General features: G+C 44.6%; 1 protein-coding gene across 1 annotated transcript in view; it reads left to right on the top strand.

Moving 5' to 3' along the window:
• The first annotated feature begins 984 nt into the window (after positions 1-984).
• LOC135544452 (pappalysin-1-like) overlaps positions 985-26,167 on the top strand; it is a 126,479-nt gene continuing 101,296 nt past the window's right edge. The window contains exons 1-6 of the mRNA XM_064972066.1: positions 985-2,236; positions 14,437-15,538; positions 23,275-23,420; positions 23,773-24,066; positions 25,269-25,461; positions 25,810-25,931. Of these exons, the coding sequence (XP_064828138.1) occupies positions 1,846-2,236; positions 14,437-15,538; positions 23,275-23,420; positions 23,773-24,066; positions 25,269-25,461; positions 25,810-25,931 (2,248 nt within the window). The 5' untranslated portion in view covers positions 985-1,845. The remainder of the gene's footprint in view (positions 2,237-14,436; positions 15,539-23,274; positions 23,421-23,772; positions 24,067-25,268; positions 25,462-25,809; positions 25,932-26,167) is intronic.

Raw genomic sequence — 26,167 nt, 5'->3', positions numbered from 1 at the left:
ACAGGGTGGGGTCGAGACCCAGGGTCTCGAGCTTAATGACGAGTTTGGAGGGTACTATGGTGTTAAATGCTGAGCTGTAGTCGATGAACAGCATTCTCGCATAGGTGTTCCTCTTGTCTAGACGTCTGTGAACCTATTGGGGCTGAGGTTTCTACTTAACACTTAGTGGTCCACTTGAAACCTTCTCCCAGGGTTGTGCTCTCTCTTCCCCTTACCATATGTAATGTCCCTTTCCCAAGGCACAAATGGAAATATGTGGCCATCCTGCCACGACAAAGTCACAACACAATATAGCTTGGGCTAGGCAAATATGTAATGTTTGTTCCCTCTTACTTTATGGTAGGTGGAAATGTCCAACTCTCCAAGCATACATTTATACCAGATAACCCACAGGGGAATATGCCTCACTGTCTCTGGTAAAAGCCATGAAAGGGTGCTGTAAAGCATTACATTCCTGTCAACTTATGTGATGAGAATTTATATTTCCAACTAGGGACACATTACAATGCAGTTTTGCTGGTGGAAGTGCTGAACATCAACAGCTTTGTTTTAGTGATGCACAATATTTTACCTCAGACAGAGTTTACTGTAGGCTACACGTGGGATATTAAAATGGAATTCTGGGTGTAAGGTTTTTTTATGGCTTTGCTGTGTTGTGCCAAATCTGACTTCAGACCCCTGGCCTTACCTACTCTCTATATTTTCCAATCCTGGTTAGTTACACAATTGTATTGATTACGTCTGACCATTTAATAGCTAATAAGACATGACAATCAACATTGGGTTCATGTATTTTAAACAGGAAATCGTATAGGAATGTGATCCAACCGCAACAAGGGTACTGCTGGATGGCCTGTCACTTTCAGGTCTACGTCTGTTCTGTCTCAGAATCAGGTAAAATTGTAGAAAACTGTATCCGCTAGAGGGATACACATACGCTTTCCAAACTCCGTAAACAGCGTCCCATCACTGTGTCCCACTGAGAAATGGAATTTCCGCCAGTGAGTACCGGTCTGACTTCCCACTTCGGCAAAAAAATACATTTAAAAAGCCCGGAACGTTCGAAACATGATTTCCACGCTCTAAAAAAGACCTGAGAAATCGCTTTAAAGCGGACGCCCAGTGCTGACTCTCTCTCCGAGTGTCTCTGCTTCAAGCAAATGAATGAGGATCGCGATGCTTATTACTTTTGCAGCTCTCTCTCGCCTTACAAGATAATGTTGTGCATTTCAACTTTTGAATATCAAAAAGCAAGTCAAGGAATGTTTGTTTTTTTCTTTAATAAAATAATGACAGGTCGGTTTATTAGGACTTTTATTTAGAATGTAATATGTGGCATTTTGCATACTGTCTTACTTTACTGGTGGGATAAGAAAACAAAACGGGGTAACAAGCGTTTGGCGGACAACTGTGGGTTTCTGCGACTAAACTAACTCATACAATCCAATGAGTGATGGGGGGCATGATCAACCGGATCCCCTCTGATTGATTACTTATTAGTCATCCCTTTGGCTTAATGAGACCCATTGAAAAGGCACAGTAGAACACCTGCATGAATCAAACATTCCTGAATCTCTCCAGAAGAGTCTTACTTTTGCTTAAACGCGGGCAAGGAAAGGGGGTCGTGGCTTAACATTAGCCAATAAGGGGGATATTACAGTATCGCTTCATGGGTTTATTTAGACTGATTCTACGGTTTGACAAGCAGCTGTAAAGAAAAAAAAACAGAAAGAGAAACTCGGGAAGATTTTATAGAGGAGCATTGTGGACCTAGGAATTTTATTCTTATCTAATTTATATCTATCCATTGCTCTTTATATATTTTTATCACTCCTTCTCCTGAAAATGAAACTTTGGACTTTTCCCTGGCTGCCTTGCCTGGTGATACTCATCTTATGTTTTGGATCAGAGTGCGGGACTGTCCGGAGAAAGGGGAGATCCAAAAGGGACTTGGTGCGTATCAGGGAGGCGAGAGCCACCTTCCCAGGGGCTTGTGCCACACGTCTGCCGCGGGGCAAACGCTCCTTGCCCGGCATGGAACGACGGGTTCCTCGCCAGCGTCGGCGCTCCTCTCAGGCGGAGGAGAACTCTCCAAGTCGGGTGAAAGCTGTTTATTTTACCGGCAGGGGAGACCAACTTCGGCTTAAACCGGGCGTGGAGATACCGAGAGGGAATTTTACTCTGGAGATGTGGATCAAACCAGAGGGAGGTCAACGATCTCCTACGGTGATTGCAGGTAGCCTAAACAACTGTCTCAGTTCACAAATTAATGAATGATCAGAATGTTTTTACTAGTCTATGCGCCCTAAAATTCAACAACATATTTCAAAGTTAAGTGTGAAATATGTATATTTTATTACCTCGAACACATTAAGCAGTAAAGTAGGCTAATATATGTTAATAAACCAATAGAATGTCATGACCCATATTTAGCTGTGTAGGCTATAATTTTATCATGCATGTTGTATTAGCTCAATTCATGCACGGTTGTCACCGTAAAACATCATGCAGTCGTAACTGAGTTGAGAGTGAGTTCATCTCACAACTGACCCACGCCAATGTAATGTGATGTAATACCTTTAAAAGTGCAATAGCCTTTGATAGATTTTGTGTAGACGTACGCATTAGCCTACTTGGGTATGATCATTCAGCTAATATTTTCGGTCTTAATGAATGCATTTTATATAAATATAAATAACCTGGTATATTTTTCGAAATACTCCTCATTTAAACTCTCATGAGCAAAATTACTCAAATATTGGGTGGTCTATCACCATTTTAGCTTATTTCAAGGTTGTTTGATATTTCCATTTATTCCGCATCACTTGATTGACAGGTGATGTCATCGTGCGTAGAAATTGTATTTTTTGTGAGGCGTCTGGCTATTTTAAACTATGATGTAATGCTCAAAACTTTGAATCTGTGGGCACGTCACAGCAGGCAAAAGGAGAGAGCTAGAGAGATCCATTTTTATTCTGGTGTGTCTAGGGCACCGTCCGTACCGCAATCCAAAGTGCCTCCCAAATCGACACTTCTGGATTGGCTGCTGAGGTTACGAGACAGGAATAGAGTCTCAGGGTTTTCCCCATTGCGCGGAGGGACGCGCTATTAGCTGCGTCTGGGATTCCTCAAACCTCAACATTTGTGCATAACATTAGGTGACTCAAACATTAATACAAAATGAAACCGACTGTTGGATTGGGTGGTCTTAGCAGTACAGTCTAAAGATTGGCTTTAGCTTTGTAAAGGGATGGGAGGGAGACAGTAACCTGCTTCATCCACGCACAACGTATCCTGTGAATGTTGTGAGCTATTACGCAACCGACTAGAGCAGACACCCTACTGGTTACAGTCATTTCATTCTGAAATCCACAATGCCAAGTCTTAGAAGACATTTTCTTCCAATGTATATAATGTTTATAGATTTCAGTGTCTGTGCCACCACTTCTGATGTATATTTGTATGCGATTCGATCCCATTGGCTGCCAACAGGGAGCGTCGCAAACACAACTGATTGCATGTGTGCAGATGCATACTACTGTCTGCTACCCCTTGTGAGGCACTTACCATTGAGAAGGGATCTCCAAAAGGTTTTACTCTCTTTCACACACACACACACACACACACACACACACACACACACACACACACACACACACACACACACACACACACACACATACACACCCAAACACATAAATTACAGTTGGCCCAGAACAGAACAGAGCAGCACTTTTGGCCCTTAAATGAAGGCCTACAAGGACAGTTGATATCAACAACATGCAAATCAATCTCATCTGGCTCAAAGTGAGAGGTATTGACGTATTAGAGTATCAAACTGTCTTTTTATTCGGTTAACACACAGCTCAGACACTCATACATACCAAACAAGTTCCCAAGTCCAGAACAGAGGCTAGGAAATGCATGGTACTTTATAGAGCAATGACTACATCCAACTCTCTTCCAACTCAGGTAACTCAATCTATCAGAAAAATCTGATTTAAAAAATAGATAAAATAACACCTCACACACTCTAAAATACACACTCACACTATTCTTAGCAATGTAATATAGTATTGTAATATTGTAATGTAATAATGGAGCAATGTAAATGTGTATAAAATACTAATACTCCTGGTCCATCCCTATGTGTGTGTGTGTGTGTGTGTGTGTGTGTGTGTGTGTGTCCGTGCGTGCGTGCGTGCGTGTGTATGGGCGCGCATGCATATGTGCATGTTTATTGTGTGTCTGTGTGTCTGTGTGTATACAGTATGTGTGTACTAGGTTTGGCCTGGTGGTGGGGGCTGCCTAAGCCAGCCCCTTATTAAATTCACTCTAGGCATTTCAACTCTTCAGGGAATCTATTGAGAGCTCTGTGACTCAGATAAATGTCTTAGGCCAACTGGGACATGCAGTCTGCTTTGGGGATGTCACGTGTATTACCTATCTTATACATTCAATTTTATTGTTTGCTCTCGTCACATTAAGATCAGTGTGGTTGGAAAAATGTGCTTTTGAAGGAAAATAAGAAATGCCCTATCGAGCAAATGTTGTGATGCCTAATCTTTTAAATCCAATTGAGACCTCCCAACAATCCCAGGCATAAAGCAGTCCCATCCTGTTGTTTTGACCCAGGCCTGGCTTGTTTTCTACAGCTGTTTCAGCCTTGTTGTTGTTTTTGCCCCGCTTTTTATCACGACACTGCTGTTGTTTTTTTATTGAGCTTGTCATCTCGCCGTTTCATAAGTGAGGGGAGATGAGTAGTACAGTACAGTTCTGTGGCATTTACTTATTGTTCACAATAAAGCCCACACAGTGAGACCTCTGAGTGCCAACAAAGTGACGACTTGAGGACCAGTGATAACTCCCGTTTGATAAACATACATCTGTGGTTCCTTTCTGGTCTTACTTTCTGGTCTTACTTTCTGGTCTTACGTTCTGGTCTTACGTTCTGGTCTTACTTTCTGGTCTTACGTTCTGGTCTTACTTTCTGGTCTTACTTTCTGGTCTTACTTTCTGGTCTTACTTTCTGGTCTTACGTTCTGGTCTTACGTTCTGGTCTTACGTTCTGGTCTTACGTTCTGGTCTTACTTTCTGGTCTTACGTTCTGGTCTTACTTACTTAACAAAAAAAACTCTACATTGTTTGTTGAAGGCTTGTAAGTAAGCATTTCAGGGTAAGGTCGACACCTGTTGTATTTGGCACATGAGATAAATACAATTGAATTTGCTTTGATTTATTGACTCTGTGGCGTAAAACAAGGGCTAGTGGAATACTCAAGTCATAGTCCAAACCACTTACACAGCAAGCAAGAGTTCCAAGACTCAAGGCCCACCATGTACGTATGTTGCATTGCTGGCATGTGTAGGGCCCACCATGTACGTATGTTGCATTGCTGGCATGTGTAGGGCCCACCATGTACGTATGTTGCATTGCTGGCATGTGTAGGGCCCACCATGTACGTATGTTGCATTGCTGACATGTGTAGGGCCCACCATGTACGTATGTTGCATTGCTGACATGTGTAGGGCCCACCATGTACATATTTTGCATTGCTGGCATGTGTAGGGCCCACCATGTACGTATGTTGCATTGCTGGCATGTGTAGGGCCCACCATGTACGTATGTTGCATTGCTGACATGTTGTAGTACGTATGTTGGCCCACCATGTACGTATGTTGCATTGCTGACATGTGTAGGGCCCACCATGTACGTATGTTGCATTGCTGACATGTGTAGGGCCCACCATGTACGTATGTTGCATTGCTGGCATGTGTAGGGCCCACCATGTACGTATGTTGCATTGCTGACATGTGTAGGGCCCACCATGTATGTTGCATTGTATGTTGCATTGCTGACATGTGTAGGGCCCACCATGTACGTATGTTGCATTGCTGACATGTGTAGGGCCCACCATGTACGTATGTTGCATTGCCCACCATGTACGTATGTTGCATTGCTGACATGTGTAGGGCCCACCATGTACGTATGTTGCATTGCTGACATGTGTAGGGCCCACCATGTACGTATGTTGCATTGCTGGCATGTGTAGGGCCCACCATGTACGTATGTTGCATTGCTGGCATGTGTAGGGCCCACCATGTACGTATGTTGCATTTGCATTAGGGCTGACATGTACGTATGTTGCATAGGGCCCACCATGTACGTATGTTGCATTGTTGGCATGTGTAGGGCCCACCATGTACGTATGTTGCATTGCTGGCATGTGTAGGGCCCACCATGTACGTATGTTGCATTGTTGGCATGTGTAGGGCCCACCATGTACGTATGTTGCATTGCTGGCATGTGTAGGGCCCACCATGTACGTATGTTGCATTGTTGGCATGTGTAGGGCCCACCATGTACGTATGTTGCATTGCTGGCATGTGTAGAGCCCACCATGTACGTATGTTGCATTGCTGACATGTGTAGGGCCCACCATGTATGTACGTTGCGTATGTTGCATTGCTGGCATGTGTAGGGCCCACCATGTACGTATGTTGCATTGCTGACATGTGTAGGGCCCACCATGTACGTATGTTGCATTGCTGGCATGTGTAGGGCCCACCATGTACGTATGTTGCATTGCTGGCATGTGTAGGGCCCACCATGTACGTATGTTGCATTGCTGGCATGTGTAGGGCCCACCATGTACGTATGTTGCATTGCTGACATGTGTAGGGCCCAGGGCCCACCATGTACGTATGTTGCATTGCTGGCATGTGTAGGGCCCACCATGTACGTATGTTGCATTGCTGACATGTGTAGGGCCCACCATGTACGTATGTTGCATTGCTGACATGTGTAGGGCCCACCATGTACGTATGTTGCATTGCTGACATGTGTAGGGCCCACCATGTACGTATGTTGCATTGCATGTGTAGGGCCCACCATGTACGTATGTTGCATTGCTGGCATGTGTAGGGCCCACCATGTACGTATGTTGCATTGCTGGCATGTGTAGGGCCCACCATGTACGTATGTTGCATTGCTGGCATGTGTAGGGCCCACCATGTAGGGCCCACATGTACGTATGTTGCATTGCTGACATGTGTAGGGCCCACCATGTACGTATGTTGCATTGCTGACATGTGTAGGGCCCACCATTGCTACATGTAGGGCCCACCATGTTGCATTGCTGACATGTGTAGGGCCCACCATGTACGTATGTTGCATTGCTGCATGTGTAGGGCGTATGTTGCATGCATGTGTAGGGCCCACCATGTACGTATGTTGCATTGCTGACATGTGTAGGGCCCACCATGTACGTATGTTGCATTGCTGACATGTGTAGGGCCCACCATGTACGTATGTTGCATTGCTGACATGTGTAGGGCCCACCATGTACGTATGTTGCATTGCTGACATGTGTAGGGCCCACCATGTACGTATGTTGCATTGCTGACATGTGTAGGGCCCACCATGTACGTATGTTGCATTGCTGGCATGTGTAGGGCCCACCATGTACGTATGTTGCATTGCTGACATGTGTAGGGCCCACCATGTTGCATTGCTGGCATGTGTAGGGCCCACCATGTTGCATTGCTGACATGTGTAGGGCCCACCATGTACGTATGTTGCATTGCTGACATTAGGGCCCACCATGTACGTATGTTGCATTGCTGCATGTGTAGGGCCCACCATGTACGTATGTTGCATTGCTGACATGTGTAGGGCCCACGTATGTTGCATTGCTGGCATGTGTAGGGTATGTTGCATTGCTGACATGTGTAGGGCCCACCATGTACGTATGTTGCATTGCTGACATGTGTAGGGCCCACCATGTACGTATGTTGCATTGCTGGCATGTGTAGGGCCCACCATTGCTGACGTATTTACAGAATGCAATGTATTTAGTGATGCCTGTTTGTTAGTGGTAACATTTGCTCTGAGACACAGAGAGGCATTTATGGGATGGGCACTTGCCAGGAGAACTCACTGCCTACTCACATGAGGAGATGTACCCGCTGCAGTCTGCTTACTGCTATCAAACACGAATGCTGGGGATGTAAAACTGACCTGTATGACACACATACACACACGCGTTATCATTTGTAATGCAGATTTGGTTGATGGAACTGCAGGAGAATGACTCCAGCAGAGCAACACGATTCAGGACCTTGAACAGCGTTGACTAAATGAGCATGCGCACACAGGAAGTAGAAAGGACCATCAAAAAAAGGGGAAAAAAGATAGCATTCTTTTTACTCGGGATCCCAGGGTAGCAATAATGGAATAGCTCAGTGTTACGACTCCACTGGCTAGCTGAATTGATTTGGGCACTCGTTCAAATACACGCAAACGCTCCACCAACACCTGTCACTGAGCAGCCTTTCGTTTTACAAAGGAGGACGAGTGCTGTTGCTTCAGCTTAGCCTCTTTGGGCTAACCCTCCAGTCAAAGAATCTGTCGCATTGTCTTCTCCCTATTGTGACATGTTGACATGTTGTAACAATTCGCCCTGCTTTTGAAAGTTACTCAAAGATGGTCTTTAATGAGGAAGGGGACCCTTAAATTACAGTTCAACTTGACTGAATGCTACCATGGACTTTACATCCTCATGGCAGTTCATGTCACACATTAGCATGTCATGTTCCGTGTCCTAATGTGAGATGAACTTTACTACTGACCTTTTTGCCCTTTTATCCAGGTCATGGAGGCCTGTCTCACATCAAAGGAAGGGAAATAAATAGCAAGACAGTGGATCAGAGTTTCTCTTCCATGACCAGCTGTAAACAATAAATGCCCATGTTGGCAGACGCATCATTTGATAACAAAGCAGAGAGGCACTTAAGTGCTATGAAGGTTTTAGATGTTAGATCATATAAAACTAATGACATATACCATCTAAGATTACATAAATACACTTTGGTTAATGAGATAGTTGAGTATTAAACTTTAATACTCACTCTAGATTTATAGTTGTATAATACGTTAGATGAAAGCCACAGGACACAGCAAAGGACTACATGTAGTCACTCATCTCTTGATTTCAGAGTGTAGTAGGAAACTTAAGGATGAGGTGTGGGGGTTCTGTTGAGGTAATCTAAGGCTGGAAAATGCTGTCAAATTACCATGGTATTTTCCCCAAGCTGTCTGTTACTGTATAGTTTTGCCACATAAGAGATCATTTGCATTCTCTTTTTAATCATTAAACGTAATGAAAAGGTTTCAAGTTAATTACATTGTTGAAAGATGTCTCAAGTTAGTTATAGAGCAAAATGTAATTGACTTGTAATTGACTGTAATTTTTCTGGTGGTTAAAGGGTTTTCACCTGTGGGATGTCTATTGTGTTTATAGTCTAAAGTATCCGTGGAAATTTCCAACATGTCAAATATCCAGTGTGACGCTCACTTCACTGTGTCCGTACACACAGTCCCTTTCCCCGACTTTCAGAGCCCAAACATTTCAAAAGCACACGCAAAGGCCATTGTTCCCTTTCTCCCTGCTTTTCATCAGATTTCTCTGACATTTTCTCGATCTTTTTTCTGTATCTGAGTGTGTTTGCTTTGGGGGAAGACAAATCGCAAGTTCAAGCAAGGTTGACTTTGAACCTGACACGAATGGCTTTTAGCCATAGCGTCAGTGTGTGTATGCAAATTCCTGTGTGTGTGTGTGTGTTGTGTGCCCCATTCAACCTCAGAGCAGGTTGGGTCTGGAAAAGTGTACTATATTAGATGAATTGAGGTTGGCAGAATTATGACAGCTGTTTACACTAGGAGCCTTACACACATTTTAGAACACCTCTTAGCCTTGAGTGCGCTAGCTGACAGATTGGAGGGTGTTTTCCTTCCACTGTAGTGGAAACCGTAAGGACGTCACACTCAATACGCCTGACCTTGACGTTGAACCCCACCATGCTCTTTGAATGGCTTTGGAATTAGAATATCCCCCTGACTCATACTGTATGTATGTACAGCTGATGAAAAACATGTGGAAAATCCTTAAGAGTCTATTGAAGCACTGGTGCGTCAATCTAAGTAAGATGAGAAAAAAATCCCTATCAAGATCTGCCAGTTTAAGCTAGAGATATCAGATACATATTTTGCATGGGCTGCGTCTCAATCCACCGCATCCGCCAATGTCGGCCTTCTGGTGGAAGGTGGCCGAGCCACAGCAGTGTTTGTCAGACCATGAGACATCCCCAAAATTGTTCTTCGAAAATGTCTGTAGCTTCCAAACGGTTTGGCCTGCATGACCAGTCTATAGAATGGGAAGTCTCTCACGAACACGATGGTGTACTCCAGTTTTGCTCTATGACTCCCACTAGTGCCCCGGGACTCGTCTGAAGGTAACCCATACAACCCATTGCTGTGTGAATACTGTGGATTGCATTGGGATGCATTGGATTGTATTGGTCTGCATTAGATACTCCTACTTGGTTCACATTGGTTTAAAAAGACCTGAAATCGTCTCAGATCTCTTTACTTCATTATGTGGATGCCAGTGGAGGAAGGGGAGGACCATCCTCCTCAGTGAATTTCATAAAAATGTAAATTGTAAAACATTTAAAAAAGTTATCATTTTAGTTAAACTACACTAAATATAATCACACAACCAAATAATTGATTAAAACACACAATTTGGCAAATAAGGTCTACAGTAGCCTTAACAGCACACTGTAGGGTAGCCCCCTGGTGTAGCCGGAGGACAGCTAGCTTCCATCCTCCTCTGGGTATGTTGACTTCAATACAAAACCTAGGAGGCTCATGGTTCTCATCCCCTTCCATAGACTTACACATTAATTATGACAACTTCTGGAGGATGTCCTCCAGCCTATCCGAGCTCTTGCAGCATGAACTGACATGTTGTCCACCCAATCAAAGGATCAGAGAATTAATCTAGTACTGAAAGCATAAGATACAGCTAGCTAGCACTGCAGTATATAAAACGTGGTGTAGTTGATTTAATTTATTCCAAAAGGAAGGAGAAGCAATAGAGAAATATATAGAGAACTGGGCGAATGGAATATGAATGAGAGTCATCCAATATGCTGTTATAAAAATAAGGCCATACTCATGAAAAAAATTGTCCTACCTCATCTTAAACAGCACTGACTTCCACAGTGCCCCTCGCAGGATTCGGAGTACTGCTCCCCCCTGTGTTTGAAACATATGCCCCTGCCAAAAAATTATTTTTGAGCACATGTACTATACTTCCTCATGCTTGAGGAGCTCTGCTAGGTATTAGGCATATCAGAGTTCTCTGGTGAATGTGCATAGGCATACACACATTGTGTTCACACAAGTACTGTACACACACGTACAGACACCCATGTGAAAAAAAATGTTTATTTTCGGACACGTGTGAACAAATTACGTAAACAATTCAGATGGGGCCTCCTGAGTGGCGCTGCGGTCTAAGGCGCTTGAGGCGACAGTACAGATCCGGGTTTGTGTCGCAGCTGGCCACAAATTGGAGACCCATGAGGCAACACACTATTGGCCCATCCGGGTTAGGGAGGTTTTGGCCGGATGGGATGTTCTTGTCTCATCGCGCTCTAGCGACTCCTGTGGCGGGCCGGGCTTAGCACGCTGACACGGTCGCCAGTTGTATAGTGTTTCCTCCGACACATTGGTGCGGCTGGCTTCCGGGTTATGCAAGCAGTGTGTTAAGAAGCAGTGCGGGTTGGCAGGGTTGTGTTTCGGAAGGACGCATGGCTCTCGACCTTCGCCTCTCCCGAGTCCGTACGGGAGTTGCAGCGATGGGACGAGACTGTAACGACCAAATTAATATCACGAAAAGGTGTAAAAATATATACAAAGTAAAAATATATATATAATAAAAAATTAAAAAATCTGATGGGATTTTTAATGTTCACATGAGTCAGATGTGGTTTTCGGACACATGAAATTTCACATTCATAGATTTTTTTCACCACTTCCATGTACGTCTGGTCTACCATGCAGGGATAGACCAGGACCAACCCTGCTTAGCTTCAGAGACAAATCAGTAGTGGGACGTAGGGTGGTATGTTGCTGGAATTTTAACATACCAAATTTTGCAACTGGAAAAAAGGCAGCAAAGGGGGTAACAGGGTAACATAACGAAAAACAGGGAAAATGTCATTACTATAAAAACATTTTCAGATTATATACTTTTCTTATCCATTTATAATTAATTTGTTCTCACATTTGGAAATTATTTCCTTGCAATATTTTGCTTGGCTATTTTTTCTTTTGGTTTTATGTTTTGCTTTCAATATCATTATTTTTGTTTACAATACTAAGAACTTTGTATTCGACTTCAGAAGTTTTGCTTGATATTAAAGCGCACAAAAGTAACTCACTCACAAGAGGATTGCACCATATAATAACACTATTACTCTATTAAAGGTGCTTAAAGTGGCAATCCTTAATTTAAACATGAACAAATTGTACTCCCCGCCACAGTTTCAGTAAACAGCTGAGGATTGGGTCTGGAGAAATTCAATCATTCTCAAATCCGTAGACTACGCTATAGATGCAATGACCGACATCCATGACATCAAAATTATAGGTTTTACTTTTTTTTAGGCTATACAATTGTTGCTTACATTTACAATTTGTTTACAAACATTGGCGTAAAACAAGTTTGAATTGTGGGTTCTGATGGTGTACAACAGTTAAACTAAGCTCATCACGCATTTATACAATATATTCTTCAAGAATCAATAGGTACATATCATTCATTTATAAGTCCAAAAATGAATGTAGCAACTAAGGATTGTCCCTTTAACATTGTCCCTTTAACCTTCATACAGCAGAACTATGTCACCATTTGAATGTGATCCATTAACCTGCCCCCAAAAATGTATTATGTCCACTGTTCCATCTTATCACATGTGAGGAGAAGACATTATTTCAATTTGAATCTGCAATTCCACATGTGAAAGTGATATTTTCACAGTATTTTCTTACATGTGAAACTGCAAATTTGACGTGTTTTTTTTTTTGTAAGGACACATACACACTCTAAACACACAAACATTTAGCATTTAGAGATCATCTAAGAAGTGAAAGCACATTACCATGCTGAAGCTGACATGCTTTCCAAGTGCAACAGGGAAAAAGTAGTTTTGGTGCCTCTAGCATAGCAAGGCTTTTTACAGAAAACTACTATGTCTGGCTCCCCCGAAATGTTGAAATGGCTTCAATGCTCATAAAATCTTTCTTGTAAGAGTTTCTATGGGTCTCCCCAAGCTAAATACTGCGTGCACCTTAACCCAATTTTCAGGACATTATGTCAATACTATCTTCAAATGTATCGTGTCAGTACATCTACTACATAATCTGTACCATATTGTTCATGTCTGGCCTACTTCTGAAGAATGAGAGAATGTGATTACATGACACACAGATGCATTTGACATTTTGTTGGATGAACTATAAGACATAAACTCTACAGTACAGCGTACACATTTTACTGTTAAAAATTCACATTAAGAATTGGCTATGGGTGACTCGAAGCAGACCTCCTAGGTTGATGTTGTTCAGGAGACAGCCTGAAAAACTAGCTCTGGGGCGGGACCAAAGCCGTGAGGCCCCTGAGACTAAACTTGAAATGTTAATAACTAAGAATACAAATGATAGTGGTGTAAAGTAACTAACTAAAACACTTTGAAGTAATACTTAAGTGATTTTTGGGGGTATCTATACTTTACTATTTCAATATTTTACAACTTTCATTTTTACTCCACTGCATTCCTTATAAAAAATATGTACTTTTTACTCCTCTGCATTTTCCCTGTGACCCAAAAGTACTCATTACATTTCAAATGTTCAGGCAGGACAGCAATATGGTCCAATTCACACAACTATCAATATAACGAGTTGTCATCCCTACTGACTCTAACCTGCGGACTCACTAAACACAAATACTGAGTTTGTAAATTATGTCTGAGTGTACGAGTGTGCCCATGTCTGTCTGTAAATAAAATAAAAACAAGAAAATCATGCCTTCTGTGTTGTTTAATATGTGAAATTTAATGTATGGCATTTACTTTTACTTTGTGTTTTTACTCAAGTTTGACAATTGAGTACTTTTCCACCACTACACTTAAGTACATTTAAAAACGGATACTTTTAGCTTTTTACTCTAGTAGTATTTGTCTGGGTGACTTTCACTTTTACTTGAGTCATTGTCTATTAAGGTATATTTACTTTTACTCACCACTCCACCACTGACTGCTGTAGTGTTGAGCTCTGCTCTCTCTCAGCTGTACTAGAGGTGATCAGTGAATTATCTAACACCCTCGCTCTTTCTCGCTCTCTTTCTATCTTGATTGAGTGTTGTTCTCTTTAAATTAAATGAAGGTGTATCTTTGCTGATGTAGTCAGGACCTTTCTGAAAGTCAAAGCTTCTTTCTCTCTTTTTCTCTATTTGTCTTACCATATCTCTCTCTGTCTCTCTATCTAATGTTAATTGACTGTCCCTCTCTCTCTGCTCTCTCCCAGGTCTGTACGATAAGTGTTTCTACGCCTCCAGCGACCGGGGTTGGCTGCTGGGCATCCGGGCAGTCAGCGAGCAGGGCAACCGTGACCCACGCTTCTTCTTCTCCCTAAAGACGGACCGTGCCCACAAGGTCACCTCCGTCCACTCCAACGCCCGTTACCTGCCCAACACCTGGGCCCACCTGGCAGTCACCTACGACGGCCTCTATATGAAGCTCTACGTCAACGGCGCTCAGGTGGGCGTCAGCCGTGAACAGTCGGGCAACGTCTTCAGCCATCTGACCAAGAAGTGCAAGGTGCTGATGGTGGGCGGGAACGCTCTGAACCATAACTACCGGGGGACTGTGGAGAGGGTAAGTCTGTGGAGGGAGGCCCGGGGACAGAGGCAGATAATCAGGGACATGCAGGGTCACGAAAATCCTCAAGATGCTCCTCTGCTGGTGATCAGGGAGACCTTTGAACACCCTGCCCGGAAGTGGCTGACGGTGAAGGATGGGAGCTTCCCCCAGCCAGAGGAGGGTTGCAGCAGGGTGGGGCAGGCTGGAGTAGGGGTAGGAGAAGGTGGAACTGGAGGGTCTCTGGACACTACCCTGGAACCCCCGCCCTGTGGTCAAACTGTCTGCGACAACGTGGAAGTGGTGACCAACTACAACCGCACCTGGACCTTCCGGAAATCCAAGACGGTGCGTTACCGTGTGGTCAACGTGTGGGACGACGCTCAGCGCCGGCCCACCGTCACGCCTCGTCAGATCCACCTGCAGCACCAGCAACTCAACAACGCCTTCGCCGTCTATAACATCACCTGGGAGCTGAGCGTCCACAACGTCACCAACTCCTCGCTGCGCCACCGTCTGGTCCTGGCCAACTGTGACATCAGCAAAGTGGGTGACGAGGCGTGCGACCCAGAGTGCAACCACACGCTGACGGGTTTAGACGCGGGTGACTGTATTAGGCACCGTAGCCACTGCCCTCAGTCCAAGCAGGGCAACGGGGTGTGCGACCCCGAGTGTAATTGGGACAACTTCTTCTACGACAACGGAGACTGCTGTAACCCCAATGTGACGGATGTGACCAAGACCTGCTTCAACCGCTCCTCTCCACACAGGTCAGCTCTCTGCCTTTGTCTTTCTCTTTGTCGCTGCTTGATGAGTCCTAAACAAAGATATAGCCTGGCTCCAAAGTTGGAGACGAGGTTTCTCACAAAGCATGAAATGATGTCGAAAGGAGATTTGTATGTACTGTACATTTGATCTTCAAGTTAGGATTTGCCCGTTTTTCAGGGTCTAGTCAACAGTTTTGTGTCTGATTGTTCAATCGTAAGTACTATCAAGTACGATATATGTATGTGTACCTGACATGGCATTCTGTGCATGCTACCCTCACCAACACTGTTATTTTTCACTGCTATGATCCATTGTTGTCATACATACACACTGTCTGGAGTGACTCACATAACTGCACACATCTTCTCATTACACAGTCAGTCAGGACACTGATGTGAGGTTTTGATACACAGTCTGTCAGTTCCACTGTCTCCTGGCTGGCCCTCTGTGAGCAGAGTGTAACTCTACCCCCGGCAGTGTGTGTGTGGCCCAGCAGGGTGTCCTCTGGGGCCGCGAGTCCAATCTGGCTTTAAGACAGACTCAATCCGCATCCTACACTTGGGGGGGGGGCAAACCAACGAAACACACTGTAGTGACCCCGGGAGAGCCCAGATGGATTTTTTTCTCTCTTCATTTTTTCAACTTCTTTTCTCTCCCTCGCTCTTCTCCGTCTATCCCCTGATGCCTTAATGATACTAGATTGATTGGAAACAAGTGAGATTGGAAACAATTACACTCTAGAAAGACCAGAAGGGGTAATTACAGGTCAGAGGAGAGTGACCAGCATCACTTTGCTAGCAGCAGTAAGGACTCATTTCAACGTAGTACTACTCTATCCAGGAAACACCCAAGAGACATTTTTGCAGGGGAAGTATATCTCCCTTGGAAGGGGGGGGGCACACTTCTCTGCACCGTTACTGCTCTTCTCTTTAAGCCTCTGCAAGAATGTTACAGAAAAATCATAGGATTTTTTTTTTACCTCAGAAAATCATTTTGAAGTTTGATTACTGCAGGGTTGTGGCGAGGAACAGTTTGATAGGGTTACTGGGAGGAGATGCGGTGGCCTCCACTGATCTAGTACCTGCCAGTATCTGCAGGATTCCTACTCTGTACCACAGAGGATGATTGAGCAGCATTGAGAAAAACAGTCTCTGGTTCACTCTGGAACTGCTTTTTGTCATGGACCTTGAGGGGCTCCAGTAGTAAAGGATTGGATTTTTCTTGGCAGGCGTGACACTCAAACACAGAGGCCGGAGACATTTTGTGGCAGTTGTAGGGGGTCCTTGTGGTCTTGAAGTTCTCTCGCTGCCTGGATAAAAAAATCGACCAATGTCAGATGCTCGTAAATGTTTTGGACGCCGCCATGCTAAAGAGAGGGGGGGTGGAAAAAGCTCCAAATAGGGTTATTGTGGGGATTATTTGTGTCTTTCTGATGTAGCCAGAATCAAGGCACTCGGCTGTTTTCTATCATTCTCATTGCTCAGGCCTGGAAGCACTGTCTCGCTGGCACTCTCTCTGTATTTAAAACGGCTGCTAAACAACTTTGTGTGAGGCGACATCAGAAAGCAAAAGCAGGTGGGTTTGCCATCTCTTCTCTCCCCTTCGTTTCAGTCATCATTACAAAGTCATTCATCAACAATCAGCCGAGACGGCTTCTCTTAGAAATCAGCTATTGGCACACGCTTACAGTCCCTACCATTCAAATATCCCTGCAGACGTATGAAAGATGGGCTGTTGAAAGCGGGGATAAGAGAGATTGAGAGAAATTAAGTAAGAGAGAGAGAGAGAGAGAGAATTCTTAAGTTGATAAAGAGAAGCTCCCCGAGTGCTTGCTTATTTTGGTTTGATTGTGGTATGTGGAGGACCACACTACAAACATTATTCAACATTCCTCGTTAATTGTGGAATTCTGGATGAACAGCGCGCCACATACGCAAGGGAACAATGGCTGTGAGGTCCTGCGTTTATTTTTGTAGCCCTCGTGCCTGTTACCACTTAGTGTGTTTAGGAATCTGGCTAGCAGGGTACTGTGGTAGGCCGCTTGCGCTAGCTAGTCTTCTCTGCAGTCCACAGACAAGAGGTTCCTGTGGAAATACCAGCGATAATACTTAACACTCCCCCCTTCGCCGAAGGAAATATGTTTCATTGTTTTCACAGGCCTTTGTTGTTATGCTGTTTTACGGTTATGCCAATATTTTTCATGGGATGACATTCTTACTTGTGTCTGGTACTGTGCTTAACGGTATGTGAATTTCTGAGGTAAAACAACAGTACGTATCCTTTGCGGAGAGTAAGATGAAAACATGGTCTGGACACTGACAGCTCTCTTAGAAAAATAAGCGGATGTTTGGGTTTGAAACACTAAAAAGAGACATTCGAACGCAACTCAGTTGTATTCCACATGTACAACACACAATCTCAATATGCCACATCCTATAGACATGTCTTTCCTTCCACGTAAATGCTTCTATCTAGATTTACTGACATACCTGTTGCACAGGATCTACACAGGGTGAGAAAAGAGGCCGTCACGCCTCTGGCCCAGCTTTGTCAGGGATGAAGAACAATTTGTTCCCGCTTGGCCTCTCTGCATGTCACTGTCTCTCTCCCTGGCACAGTGGCAGGTTAATGGTCACACACACACACACACACACACACACACACACACACACACACACACACACACACACACACACACACACACACACACACACACACACACACACACACACACACACACACACACACACACACACACACACACACACACACACACACACACACACACACACACACACACACACACACACACACACACACACACACACACACACACACACACACACACACACACACACACACACACACACACACACACACACACACACACACACACACACACACACACACACACACACACACACACACACACACACACACACACACACACACACACACACACACACACACACACACACACACACACACACACACACACACACACACACACACACACACACACACACACACACACACACACACACACACACACACACACACACACACACACACACACACACACACACACACACACACACACACACACACACACACACACACACACACACACACACACACACACACACACACACACACACACACACACACACACACACACACACACACACACACACACACACACACACACACACACACACACACACACACACACACACACACACACACACACACACACACACACACACACACACACACACACACACACACACACACACACACACACACACACCAGCCCACTCCCCTCCTGTCTTTCTCAATGAGTGTATTCTCCTAGGACCATTGAGTTGGGTGCTTTACAATCTGTCTTCTAAGCCCTGCAGCTCATAAACCAGGCCCATGTTAATGGCTTCACCCTAATGGAGTGGCTAGGGTGTAAAACTAGCTGTTAGCACTCTCCCATGAAAGCCGTAACACCCTTGTAAATGCACCTGTTGGTTGGTTGACCCCGGCCCGGACTGAGTTCACCTGCACTCTGTGTGTTCGTCCCCACATGTCATCAGCCGGTGCTGGGAGGGATGCTGAGATGGGGAGAGGTAGGGAGGGTGGGCCACAGAGGGGGGGGGGGGTGGACATCAATAAGGTCATTTTGGTCAGGGTGTGGGGCAGAGAGGTGTTGAGTAAAAGTTTAAGATGGGCCTTTTCCATCTACCTCAACTGAAGAGTTAGGAAAGACAGAAGTACTGTTATTGCTATCCCCACCATAGTTGATTTGATTCGGAAAAACTCCCAATCAGGAGTTGATTATAATTGACATGGTTGAGATGGTACAGAAATGTTGTACAGTGGCAGTCACATGGAAAACTGTCATGTTGAAATTTACACACACAAATTTCAGAGGTGGGGGGACAACACATTTTGAAGGTGGTCCCCCCCACCTCTGAAACCCAAGATCATGATTGGTTGGTATGGACACACCACAACACTATTAAGATTGTTGGTATTAACAGAAGAACTTCAAGCAATGGAAATTATATCATGTTATATAATGTGTTTCTAGGCTCGGCCCTATATACTATATACTGTACTGTAACTGTGGAAATCCCAGTTGTCTAGCTCTGCTGTCCAACCTTTGAAATTTGAGTGTCAACACTTGGTCTTATGTACTGTATGTTGTGTCTTCCTTGGAAGGTGAAAAAACACAAAATATTGATGGAGAAAAAGAGCATGAGTGTGATCATAAAGGCAGGGATGAATGATGGCTTTAGGATCTGTGGTGTTGACCGACTCGATGACAGGAGAGCTGGGGATTTCTTGGCTGTAAGGCTGCCAACTCACCACAGCGTTTCACACTCAGCAGCCCCAGACATATGTATACGAGGCATATTTATGGGCTTATATGAATTATATATGGGTGTAAATGGATGAAGTCATAATCCTCTATTTAATATGTATCAGATATACAAGCATTAACACAGCAGTTTCAGCGCTCATCACACCCCGGACTGCCTAGGAACAGATGCCCGCTGACGTCTGAATTTAGTGAAGTTACATTTTCCTTTTTTTTCTCCTCTTGCCTCTACTCTCGGAGGGTCTTCTCGCAACGTCTCTTTCTAAAATCTAGATTCTCTTCCCAGGGCATGCATGAAAAGTGGAGTGTTCAAATGAATGGAAAATGTTGTCTCCTCGTGTGGCTCGTCCCTTATGAAAGTGCAAGATGAGGGGCTAGAAGCGAGGGATAGAGGATGAGGGGTAAGGGTTAAGGGTAAGCGATGAGGGGAGAGGAGCGCTGAGGGGGATGAGACTGACCCTCAGTTCCTAATTTGGGTTATACCAGAAACAGGACATCCTTAGAGAAGGGACTTGAGGCCAGGGAATGGAGAGAAGGAAGGCGGATGGAAAGAGGAAGAACCGGAGGGAGGGAGAACGCAGAAGAGAGAGGGGGAGAGACAGGGATAGTGAGAGAGCGTGTTAGAGAGGGAGAGAGACAAAGTCGATCGCATGACTGGTCCAAGACTGGCATACTCACTCCCAGGGGTGACACTGGCTAAAATGATGTCAGACAGTCACTGCCCTCTCCCCTTTCTCAACAGCATCCCACGACATCAAGCAGTCAATTACTTTCCTACAAAGCTGATCACATATTTATACACACAGAAGAGTGCAAATCCATGCTACACGACAGACACACATGCAGCCTGGCCTGTTTTTATGCAGTCATGCTAAACCCTGCTGTTTGTGCGCCGGCCAAGGCCATAGCCTGCATCCGTCCAACCAGTCCACATCTGATGTGTGTTGTGTTGTTGTAACGGAGCCAGTGCATTAAACCTAATTGAACTCAGATCAGATGGGTTCTGATCTACAGTAGTACTGCTTTTATCTGTTGCTGACTTACTCATCTCGCCATTAAACCCCCCTGATCCTTTTCCCCCCTCATGCACGGCGGCCAAAAAGCCGGACAAATATTTTCAGAGGAAATAATGAAATTCCTGAAATGATTAGGAAGAGGGACATTATATCATGTGCTCTCTGTAGGTCTGGGCCTGGTGCTCGCCTCTGCTCTCCCATAGGCCATGGAGGACCTTTCCACTATGCCCCGCCTTTATTCCAAACATACCTGGCCCGGCCCCTGTGGCAGGAACTAAACGAACACAGCATCCTTATCCTTCCTCACCTGCTGGTCCTGGAAGAGGCAGATCAACAGCAGCAGGGGATTGTGAAACAGTTCAAGTGCTTACAATACTTTAATTAACAATACTGACATACTTGACCAGCCCCTGAAGAACTCTGTTTTTTTAACGTTTTATTGCTGGTAGACAGCACAGTTATTGATATGTGAAACCCACAATCAGATGTAGCTGCAGATCTTTTGTAAAAGATGTCCATTGACGTCAAAGGGAGCAGAAGGGTACAGCTTGTCCTCCTATACCACACTCTAACAGCTGTGGTGTGCCATAACGACATGTACTTCCCCCATCTGCACCCCTTGGTTTGGCCCAACCTCCTATACCACACTCTAACAGCTGTGGTGTGCCATAACGACATGTACTTCCCCCATCTGCACCCCTTGGTTTGGCCCAACCTCCTATACCACACTCTAACAGCTGTGGTGTGCCATAACGACATGTACTTCCCCCATCTGCACCCCTTGGTTTGGCCCAACCTCCTATACCACACTCTAACAGCTGTGGTGTGCCATAACGACATGTACTTCCCCCACTTCCCCCATCTGCACCCCTTGGTTTGGCCCAACCTCCTATACCACACTCTAACAGCTGTGGTGTGCCATAACGACATGTACTTCCCCCATCTGCACCCCTTGGTTTGGCCCAACCTCCTATAAAGCCTTCATTATTCTGTCCCGACGCTTAACAAACCATATCCTAACATGTCACCTGCCACGATCGGTCACTCCAATTATACTTTATGACACTCCAGTGTCCTCCACTCCTCCAGTGCTATGGATGGTAGTCCAGCCTATATTTCTATCCACTAAGGAGGATGACATACTGTACTGTACGTCGGCCGGCCTGGCACCAATGGTTTTTACTGCTACGGTTTCCAAGCTCTTTTTTTCTTCTTCTTCCTTTTACGATGCCCTCATTTGTCATGTTTATTGTTCACGTTGATGGCAGCCCGCTTCGCCCTCGTGCTCCGTTGCCCTCCTTCCCCACTCATGGATTCTCTCCCTGATTCTGAGACCTCCCCTCCTCTTCTTCGCTTTGCAAATCAAATTTGTCACATGCTTCGTTAAACAACAGGCGTAGAGTAACAGTAAAATGCTTACATATGGATCCTTCCCAACAATACGGATATATGTTTTATATAAGGTATAAGCTGTTCAGGGTCCTGTCCAGGCTTGCTTTACTAGCCATGTGAAGCAGCTAGGGCTCTTTCAAATTAATTAATGTAATTACATAAAATATAGCAGGTCAATTTTCTGCCATCGTCTCCCCCTGTAGATATAAATGGTTTTCTCTTTGGCTGGTCGCCTATAATGCCATGGTTTAGAACCAGACATTATAGAAGGTGTATATTTTGTGATTCTTACAAACAAGGAACTCAAACATGGGTGAAATAAGGGTCAAAATGTGAAATGCAACTCGTTCTACTGCATGTTTGTCATTCTGATTCGTGATGATATATCAGAGAGCAATGTTTTTTTAAGTTCACCTCCAGTTGCCCCTGTGTTCACAAAAACAGCTGAAAACTATGAACTGAAGAAACTCACATTTGCAACGTATTACTCTCTCCTTTAAGACTTCACTGATCTTGTCAATAGGATTTGCCAAGACCAAGAGCTTGGTTATTGAATAAGGGCGTTTGACATGGGCTGAGAGAAGGGGACTGACAGTTTCATGGGGTGGATTAGGTGTTCTCATATGATATTCCATGTCCACCTCTTGCATAGTATTAGCCAAGCACAGTAAACACATCTCAATGAGACCTGCTCAAGGTGGGCTCTAGACTACCTACCTAAATTCTGTTTCAATCTGATCTGAAGCCTGTCTCAGCTCCCGGAATGATCGAGCTACCTCTTTTCTTAAGGGTCTATTGTTGTCAGACATGTTCAAATTCTTCTTCAGAAATAGGAAATAACTTTGCTCCAGGGCCTATTGTAAATCTGAAGTCTTTGAGAAATGAACTGGCTCTCATTCCTAGGAACTACAGTATATTGTTTAAGTATCTCTCTCTCTCTGTCTATCTCTCTGGTCTCCAGAGCCTATTTGGATGTAAAGGAGCTGAAAGAGATCCTGAATCTGGATGGCTCCACTCACCTGAACGTCTTCTTTGCCAACTCGTCTGATGAAGACCTGGCTGGAGTCGCTACTTGGCCGTGGGACAAAGAAGCATTAACACATTTGGGTAAATACACACACGCATGCACACACGCACACACACACACACACACACACACACACACACACACACACACACACACACACACACACACACACACACACACACACACACACACACACACACACACACACACACACACACACACACACACACACACACACACACTCCTCCTGCTCAACAGCCTCACATTGTTGATTGGGAGTAATTGCAGTCTCTCTACCTCCGCTCTGACAGGGAGGAAGGTGATAATGAAGCTGTGTGGGTCGATGAATAATGCATTGTCTCAATCCCACTCCGGCTTCCAGTACTTTCTAGTGTGAATAGGTGTTTGTCTGTGTCTGCTCTCCATTTGTAGGTGGCATTGTTCTGAATCCCTCCTTCTACGGCACATTTGGTCACAACCACACCATGATCCATGAGATCGGCCACAGTCTCGGGCTGTACCACGTGTTCCGGGGGATCTCAGAGATTGAGTCCTGTAACGATGCATGTCTGGAGACTGAGCCCTCGTTGGAGACAGGAGATCTGTGTGAAGACACTAACCCCACGCCCAAGTACAAGCACTGCAGAGACCCTGAGCCTGGCAACGACACCTGCGGGCGTCGCCACTTCACAAACACACCGTACAACAACTACATGAGCTACGCAGGTGAGATTGCGCTGCTCACATACAAGCACAGAAACACACACATGCACGCACACACACGCACATATACTCATGCACATACACACACATTCATAGCCACACATACAAACAAGTGCACACTTTATGACACAGATAAACAGGCACACACACACGATGTACGCATGCACAAACTCACACACACACACACACACACACACACACACACACACACACACACACACACACACACACACACACACACACACACACACACACACACACACACACACACACACCATACAAACATGTCCAGATCGCCAATAAACCCATCACACTCTCCACTCCCTTACTCAGGGTTGTCACTAGTTACCACAGCCACAAAGTCAGAATTATCGCTCGACCTCGCTTATTTCTACAATTTCTCTTCTTAAAATCTGATTTTGAACCTAACCTTAACCAGACTGTTAACCTTATGCCTAACCCCTAACATTAAATGAAGACCAAAAACCTATTTTTTGTTTTTATGATTTTTTACGATATATAACTTTGTGGCTGTGGTAACTAGCGATAACCCTCAATCAGAAATAAACACAGAGCACAAACAGATGTAGAGTCTGAATTGTATGACCCTGTTGCAGGAGAACTTCCCTGCAATGCAGCAAATGTACAACTTGTAGTTTATTTGAGGTTTTAAAAGTATTCTGAAGTTTGTTATTTCCACTTTGAAATTTCAGAAATGTATCAACCCCTATTATCCACATAATAATTCACATTTCCTGTTGCTGCAGGATTATTTTCCTGCTGTAGCAAACTGTCTCAAATTAAAATTCTACATCTGTAGGAATGTCCAACTATACAGTATAATGACCCTGAGTATGTGTGCCTTGGCAGGTGTGGAATGTAGCAAGGACATTGCATTGGAAAAACACACTCGATATATTCTAATGTATGTTCAGGTCATGGACCTGTAGAGACTTTAAGAATATCTCTTCTCTTAATAACATTGCTACAGACTATGTATATACAAGGCCCTGTTTTCTATATACTGTCTGTATGCATGTACATTACTTCTAAGGGCTTCCCTAACCTTGCCCTATTGGTTAATTCAACATTTAACCTTTAACCTGCTCTAAAAGAAAACACATTCTAAATCTCACTTAGTTTACGTGAATACATAATCTACAAACCATCATATTAAACTTTCTGATCTGATCTCGTCCACGTAGATGACGACTGTACGAACTCTTTCACCTCCAACCAAGTTGCCCGGATGCACTGCTACCTGGACCTGATCTACCAGACGTGGCAGCCCGATCCCAAGCCACCCCCTGTGCCCATGGCACCCCAAGTGGTGGAGCAAGAGCATGCCGCCATTACCCTGGAGTGGTTCCCGCCTATTTCTGGCCACTTCTACGACAGGTGAAATTAGCTGGACGAATGGGGCAGGCAGCACAATGGGGATATTTTTGCATTGACCTCCACTCTGCAAAGGACCTGGAGATATTTTGGATAAATGGGTTGACTGTCTGTTTGGATCACATCTAAATTAACACCTCTCTATTTTGACTGTATCTAAGTGAGTAGTACCTGCATGTCTATATGGCCTGTATTTAAATGAGGGCCAGTCCAATTGGACTGTATCTGAGTTTGTTTCCATATAAACTGTATCTAAGTAAGTGTGTTTCCATATAAACTGTATCTAAGTGAGTGTGTTTCCATATAAACTGTATCTAAGTTGGTTGGTGTGCCTGTCTGTTGGTTTCCTAGAGAAGTGGGATCAGTGTGTGATAAATGCACAGAGGGCCGGGTACTGATGCAGTATGCATCCAACTCCTCGTCCCCTCGACCCTGCGCCCCCTCTGGACACTGGAGCCCCCGCGAGGCCGAAGGTAAGCAGCCAGGTCACCCGTGATACAAGTCAGTATTCAATGTCCATCCATGTCTGAGGGCGCCAGGAGATGATGTGGAAACCAGCCACTAGGGGCAACAGTGAGCGCTGTTACCTTCAAGTGGGTTTTGGTTTTGATAGGGCATTGTGGGCAGGGATGACGGATGGGTGTAAGCATATGCCTCTGATTCCAAAGGTTGCACGTTCAAATCCAGCGAAATACATTTTTTTTGTGTA

This window comes from Oncorhynchus masou, chromosome 8 (assembly GCF_036934945.1).
Source record: "Oncorhynchus masou masou isolate Uvic2021 chromosome 8, UVic_Omas_1.1, whole genome shotgun sequence".
NCBI classification, from domain to species: Eukaryota; Metazoa; Chordata; class Actinopteri; order Salmoniformes; family Salmonidae; genus Oncorhynchus; species Oncorhynchus masou.
This window is presented reverse-complemented; position numbering and strand designations above follow the sequence as displayed.